The sequence below is a fragment of the Besnoitia besnoiti genome, chromosome XI (genome assembly GCF_002563875.1).
Source record: "Besnoitia besnoiti strain Bb-Ger1 chromosome XI, whole genome shotgun sequence".
NCBI lineage: Eukaryota > Apicomplexa > Conoidasida > Eucoccidiorida > Sarcocystidae > Besnoitia > Besnoitia besnoiti.
In genome coordinates this window covers 1,968,140-1,975,679 of record NC_042366.1, presented here as the reverse complement: position 1 = coordinate 1,975,679, position 7,540 = coordinate 1,968,140, and the positions used below count along the sequence as shown (strand labels likewise).

At 55.9% G+C, this 7,540-nt stretch overlaps 1 protein-coding gene across 1 annotated transcript; it reads right to left on the bottom strand.

The window, feature by feature from the left end:
- Positions 1-4,820: 4,820 nt before the first annotated feature.
- Positions 4,821-6,826, bottom strand: BESB_021580 (uncharacterized protein; the record flags this gene model as incomplete). Its single annotated transcript, XM_029360867.1, has 3 exons — positions 4,821-5,092; positions 5,449-5,517; positions 5,968-6,826. 3 exons carry the CDS (start codon positions 6,824-6,826, stop codon positions 4,821-4,823), a joined length of 1,200 nt encoding a protein of 399 aa, XP_029216226.1.
- Positions 6,827-7,540: the final 714 nt, after the last annotated feature.

The following is a 7,540-nucleotide window of genomic DNA, read 5'->3' as shown; positions in this document are numbered from 1 at the left end:
AAGGTGAACCCACAGTTCCGCACTTGTCTCACTTTCCCGAGGCATATCTCAACCCGAGGACGCCGCACAGCAACCATGCGGCAAAACTGCACCAGGTGAAAACAACGCTTATCGCAGCCTGTGCACAGTAGTCATGGCCGTGCCACTTGAACCTGCAGATATCCGACGCATCGATAGATTTACAGATGGATGCAACCATCATCCCTATGGCCCAGACGACGGCCAACGTGGACGCCAAGAGCTGGACGTTGTTGTTAGCTCGCATCTGATCGAGAGTCAGAGACAGTGTGAAGTAGATGAAAATCAGCGTGGAGAACAGAATCAGACACGCCAGATAGGCTGTATGCCAGTGCCATAGTCCTGCTCCTACTATGCCTGCAAAGAAAACGGATAAGCAAGGAAAACTAGATGATTCAGCTTCAATGAGCGGAACACGCCAGCGCGTGTGTTTGCATCGGTGTGTTGATGGGTACGCAACAGCGCCGCATGGTAACCGAAGTAGCACAGCAACGCGACGCGGCTGACATCTGAATTGTTTCATCTAAATTTTTCTCAAACGCACGCACAGATGACTGAAGACTCACCAAGTATCCAGCCAATAAGTCCGGCGGAGAAAATTGTCTTCGCTCTCCCAGTAATTCTCGCCATCGGTGTGTATTTCAAGCAATCGATGTGCTGATGCCGCTTGATACGATGACAGTTCAGCGACGAGACTGGACAGACTTTCCGCGCTGCAGGTTTCACCGTGACATGGAATTATGCAAAAGCAGTCATCACAACGCTGAGTATTCTTGGGGTCAAGAAGGACACGTTGGGGTCGAATGTGTGACTTCTCATTTGGAGAGAACAACGAAGACTACAGTCGGTACGGGCAAAGTGATTGGGCCTACGTAGGAGCTAGCCGGGTTATAGGAGTCGTGGTAAGCTGGTGGGCGCGCCGCTGGTATTTCACGTACGAACGCGCGCTGCACGAAATCTTCGACAAACAGACGGCAAAACGGCGGAGACGTATCAGAACACTGCTTTGCTTGTTGTTGGGGGGCGGCGCCTGTTCACCTCGACGAGGCAACCGCAGAATCCAGTTCTCAATGCAGGCGGTACTTCTGTGAACGATGCACAGGATGGAGCTGAGCGGGGCGCACGCTCGAGCATGTCTTCAGCGCCATCAATGGCAGCGGTGGTTGACATGGTGAGTTCCCATAGTTCACAAGACTGAACCCGAAAGCGTCACTGTAATCGCACACATTAGGACATAGTACAGCTGTCCGTAGTCATGTCCGAAGACGGGAGAGATACAAGGATCTATGCAGGCTACATTCAACAGTCCCGCTTCGAACACCTTGTGGGGGTCCAAAGCAACGCCTCCGACTGTACTCGGCTGGTATGCCTGGTTTTAGCATGCGGGAATTGCCTTGATTCCAGACATACCGCCTGAGCCCCCGGCAGCCCATGAATCATAGGCGTTCCACTCTGTTGTTCAGGGAATAGCCGTAGACAGCACTGATGCCAGCCCGTCGTTGTCCAGAACTGCATAGTTGCAGCGCCAGATACGACATGAACCATACGAAAGTCGGGCATCGCGTACACTCTCTTGGAGCCATTCAGTGCCACTGCCTGCGTCATCTATCGATCGATGCTGTTTGAGTGGGGGGCGCTTCATGGTCCCACTTCCACGTAAGTGAAAACTCTGAATGTCAACCAGCAGAATAAAGGGCTGCATGAGGGGGATATAGGCTACGTACTCTGAGAAACCGCACGAGGACTGGGGCGGCGAGAATCGGCATTATTGCACGCGCGAGGTCACGTCTGTGTGCGGCGCAAAGCAGAGCATTCGCCGGTAAGCTATCCAGCGTATCTTGTCCGCTCTCGAATCCGCGCACGAAAAAGGTCGTGCTGCAACACTCCATACACTCCACAACGTGCCTTCTCAGCAGCTCGACAGACGTCGGAAGGAGCTGATGTCCCGTGTTCGGACTACGAACTGGGGCTTCTCCCGCCTGCTTCGAACTCTAAACAACCATCACCGAGACGTTTCTGCTCTGTGATGACGGTGCTATCAAGCTGGGGTTCTTACCACGCGATATCCGTTACGGCCCGTTTGAGCCCCCACACATACTGGCTTCATTACGTGCCAGCAGAAGGTAACTAAAAACGGTTCGGTGTGTGGCACGACGTCGCTGAGACCAGGATTCCATTCCGTTATGTTACGGGGCTGGGAGGTACCCAAGCAGAGTTAGTTGCATGTACGTGCGCGTCTGCAATGGCTTCGTGGAAGTACGTAGGTGCCACCCAGTCGCTAGACTACCGCTTTGCACGCCCACCCGGTTCAACTCTTCCGTGTGGAGGTTGTGCAAACTGATAGCAGAGCGCGTTGGCTAACCGCACTTGTAGCCCTGAAAGGACGGACGCGACTGACCCCCTCTGGGCCTGCCAGCAAGCCACGTTCGAGCATCGTCGCTGGACGTGCGTGGTGGGTGTGTTCGAAGCTCCAGGCAGCTTAGCCTCGCTCTGCTATGCTCTGTTTTGTACATCCACGATAGTTGAGAATTCGCTGCTAACGTTTTGCCGTCACCATACCTCTCTGCAATACTGTTTATGCACTGTCATGCACAACTTTTGAGTTAACATTCTTCCATCCGTATTTCCGTTCTGTCCGTTTTTTTTGGCTGCGTTATGAGAGCGACGCCTCTCTGCTTAATTGCTTTCCAGATTCGGTTCTTCTCCGGGTGTCTTTGAGTTATTTCTCTGTGCTGTCCACAGCATTAAACCATGGATGCCCTGACTTGGAGCGTGAACTTTTGCGTGCCGTCTGGTGTCTTCCCAGGCACACAGAAAAAGGTCGCGGTTATTTTGCCACAACTTCGCCAATATGGATATTCTATGTGTAATGTGGAAGAGCCTTGGAGTCCAGGGCAGGCGGCGACGGCTCGGATCGAGCGTCCAGGGCTTTTAGTCTTCCCGTATACGCCTGTCAATTTCATGGTGCCGTCAACGGTAGTGCCAGGGGCGGAGCCTGTTCTTTTCGATTTCCAGTGCTCAGCAAAACGCTCTCCCGTTGCAGCCTCAAGCTCAAATGGGCAGCCACTAAATGAGTCCTACCCGCTTTCAGCGGGTCACTCTGGTACGATGCCCGTTGTTGTGTCCACGGGGGAACGAATGCATGAGGAATCCGTTACAGGGGTCGACGGTCATGAACAGCAGTCTGCTCGACTTTGGGGCGCAGGGACCCCTGAGTATGATGATCTGTCCACTACCCCGGTGTCAGAGGACGCTCACGCTTATTCGCCATGTGCGAGTAAGCTACAGGCTACTGAGACACTGTCTACAGAGCTAGGCTCACGTATGCACAACAAAGAGTCACCACCGCTGGTGGACATAAGGCGCGCGGAAGGAAGAGAAATAGTGCCGGGCACCGCGATGAGGCATAGTTCGTCGAGGGACAGGAGCGGTTATAAGGAAAAAGGATTCGATAGAAGGCTGCTTAATCGGGGAAATCCACCACTTAGAAGACACATGAAGCAGACCATCAAGCCATGGGAGAGGCAATACGGGTGCCACCTAGCCGAAAATATCTCGAAAACGGAACAGGACTGCTCTAGGACGTCGCCCGCCAGCCCTTCACACCCGGCACTGATAGCGCAGCCGACATTAAACAGCCGGCGGCGAGACCATTGCAGCAACCGAGATCGAAAAACGCAAGGAAGCAGTCGCCCCCCGGCCCAACCTGTAAGTGGAAGTATTCTATGAACGTTCGGATTTGATATGCTTCTGTGGGATTTTTCCAGTTCTCACAGTATTAAGGTGTAAGCATGTCTCGTGGTGTGCTCTCGTATATGTGGCCCGAGTTACCTATCAGAACCCCTTCCCAGAGTAGGCCATAGACCACAGACGCAGATGTTCCAAAGGTTTTTCCCGAACGGCAAGCACTCTACCCCCTCAATGCTGGAATCTAGCGATGTAGGAGGAGTTTTCCTCTCCACGTCTCGAGTTGCCCAGTGAAGCTGCTTCCACCCTGTCCTAGATAACGATACCCGCAAGAGCAGATAGACCACAAGCCCTCGCATGCTCCGAATTCATGGTGATTTTGATCAGAACCCAGCGAGCAGCTGCCAGGCCCCTAGGAATATCGGCGGGGCCGTTTACACTGGTGAGATCTGTAGCCGACTGCCTTCCGTGACGCCGGCTATTTATGCACAGCGTCGGCGTGTTTGATGTCCTACGCGTTCGTTCGCCGTTCGCCTGTACGAACTAACATATCGCTAACAGTTGAACACCGAACCCCCACAAGATGATGAACACATTACTCTGCGATTTGATGACGACATCGCGGATCTGAAACACGCTACCGAAGGAGCTAGCAGTAGCCGAGAGAGCGTGCCACACAGAACCGCTCGATCGGAAGCAGCTTCTCATATGTTCATTGCTGGTACACCAAGCTGGGGCGGCGCTGAGGAGCGTATCTCGGCGAGTGCATGCACAGCCAGACGCATGCTGAGAACTTCAACTGATTATTGCGGTCCTTCACACGTTGGTATACGCGCCAGCCCTGTGGCTAAGAGTGAGTTCGTCGAGGGGAAGTCATCGGTGTCTTGGTCAGTGCTCTTTAACGCGGCAGGTAGTACCTCCTGACAGAGACATGCATACGACCCTCCTGAAACTGTTTTCACTCGTGCCCTCTCAAAAGTTTAGGGACGCGCATGCCCTAACGATGGGGTTCTGCGCAATGGAAAACGGTATACTGTTTCGTAGTAGCTCACACTCTCCCGTCGGAGGACGCGGAAAAGCTTAGACGTCAGCCCACACAGATGGCCTGCGTGTTTTTACGAAGAGGCCTTCACTCGCAGTTTCTTCATTTGTTGCTTGTCGAGGCGTCCAGCCGAACCAAGAGCGCTGCGCACGTGCTGACGGCTGCGTTTTTGCTCTCGCTGGTGTTTCTTGTGGCGTTCAGCAGCCTGCAAGTAGCCCCGCCTATCGAGATGCGTGGACACCCCAAGGTGCCTCTCTTCTTCAAGCCTCTTTGCAATATTTTCCTTCGTGCGCGCCTGCCTCGACCGCAGCTCAGGCAGTGGCATGCGCTGCCCCTTCAGCTTTTCTGTGCGCAGTCAGGAAATCCACAGAACACACAGGCATGGGATCAACGAAACAGAAGGCCACTTCGAAATGATGGCAGGGCGGCACTCCCTCTCAGTCTCAGGCTGCCTCTAGTTATGTCATTAAACTGTAGCGTCGCCCACACTCCTCAGGAGAGTCTCCGCCGGCCTTTTTAACTCAGGCGTCGCTCGAGAAAGCCGCAGAAAAGACGAGCTGCGATGCCGGCAGAGCCGAAAGCCTCCTACCGCAGCCTAGCCACTCAGCCGCCTAGCGCATGCTGCTTTGCGTGCAACTGCTCAGATCACCACCCAGACGCGCGCATATGCAGGCACCGCCTGGGGTGAAGCCTCCACCTACTCGCTCCTAAGGCTCGAAGCGCTGCGCTGAAGTACTGACGACGCTGGAAAGTCCCGAGGTGAGGATACACTGTGGACAGAATGCACACATCGCAGTGCTCACAACCTGCTCATGCAGAGACGTGCAGACCCGTGTCTGTAGCTGTGCCTGACCAGCCTCCCGGGCAGAACGAAGAACGCCGCTCCCGTCGAGGAGAGATGCTCCTGTGTAGAAACAGGGGCTTCTTGTGAGCAAACACACGCATTCTGCGAATGGCGGAACGCCCGCCACTCAGGCACACAGGCACCCACCACACGTCGAATCCCCTCGTGTTACTGCTGGAACTCTTCAGAGGAAGCCGAGAGCACAGCGCCGTCAGATTCCGCGAGTCTCTCTCCTCAGTCGAATTCCTGCATAGCCCCGCGCAAACTGAGGCCGGTAGTGGCTCGCGTGGGCGAGGGTGTATTCAGGCAGCTCGAGAGGGTCGCGACCGTTCTGCTGCTTTGTAAGCCGGTCTACTCGAACTTCGCCTCGCCTTACCCAGCTTGCGAATGTCTCTAACTGTTTCATCGAACATCGTCCTAGCTTTCCGCTCCGCTTCCTCCTCGCGCGTCCTTCTCGCTTTCTCCGCGGCCGACTCGCCGCCAGGTGGCCCTTCCCCTTTGTCGCGCCTTCCGAACAGCCCAGAGCCTCGTCCAGCCGAAGAGGCAGGAGCTCCTTTTCCTGCAGAGTGCCGCTGCGCACTCGCGCGGTCGCCCCGCGCCTGCGCCGTCGAGTCGTCGCGTGCCGAGACTGGAGCGGGAGCGTTGGGCGAGGCGGACCCGCCGACGTCCGAGCTGTTGATCGGCCGCTCTTTCTCGTCGCCTTTCCTCCGCTTCTTGCAGGGCAGCAAGAAATCCGCGTCGAGGATGTGTTCGATGGAGTCCGAGGCAGATGATGACAGTGCACAGCCAGCAACGCCGCGCTGCGCACTCTTGTCCTTCCTACGCGGCTTTTTCCAGCAGCTTGTCTCCATCAGTTCCTCGCTGTCGGCAGCGCGATCGGCCGGGAGGGAAGACACGCCCGCTGTGTCTGCGGCCGATTCGGCGCCACGACGGCACTTCGCTCGGCAGCCCTCTTCTGCAGCGGAGGCGGCGCTAGCGACGGAGGAGCTTGCCGGCACGATTTCCCCATCTTCATCTCCCCAAAACGCAGCACACATGGCTCTCAGTTTCGCTTCAGCTGCCGCCCGCTTTTGCTCTTCGGTCGGCCGCTCAGCCGCGGGTCCCTGCAGGGCCTCGGCGGCGTTGCAGTCTAGAGAATCTCTCTGGAGCTCGGCAAGGCGTCTCCCCCTCAGCGACTCGCTGCCCGCCTTCTTCCCCTTTTTGAGCCGGTTCCGTCGCTCCGAAGGAGGCGCCATTTTGCCGGTACTGGGAAGGGCGACGACGGCGCAGTTACCAAACTCCACGCTGCTCCAACTCCAGGCGAAGAAAAGAAACAAACTTTGCGTGGAGCTGGCGCGCCGGACCCCGGGCAACTTTGCATGCCAGATCGCGAGTATGGGCAACAAGATGACAGAAAAATGCAACAAAAGGGATATCTTCGTGTCTTGTCTCTTGAGATACATGCATGCGATACCTTTCTTGAGGCTCGTGGTGCTGTGAATTCCTTCGCGCCGAGTTCGCCTGTGCCTCGCATGCAGCCAATCCCAAGCAAGCGTGAAGCGCGCTGTCCAGCGCAATTGCGGCCGCGGTCCAGTTGTCTGGATCACTAGGCAAATTCGTCACACTATACGATTTCTGCCTCTTCTACATGCCAGAAAGTCAATGGTGAAGAGAGCCATCCACGGGAGTCACAGATGGGGACGGAAGTCGCGGAGCTCAGACCCGTCACTGCCCTGCACATCTGGGCACACCGACTGTTTGTCTTCGCTCGCCTTGCACAGCCGGTCGCTTTCCCCCTAGTTGCCGTGTGTCCACAGCGCCTGTTTCGACTGGATGTACTGTTCAATTCTGCGTCCCAGAGGCTGCGGAGAAGTCGCCCTAGCGACTTGTCTGTGCCCTCGCAGGTATCGCCGCCGCGGCTCCACTCACGCGTCGATGCTTCAACGCAGCCTTGACTGCGATGCGTGAGG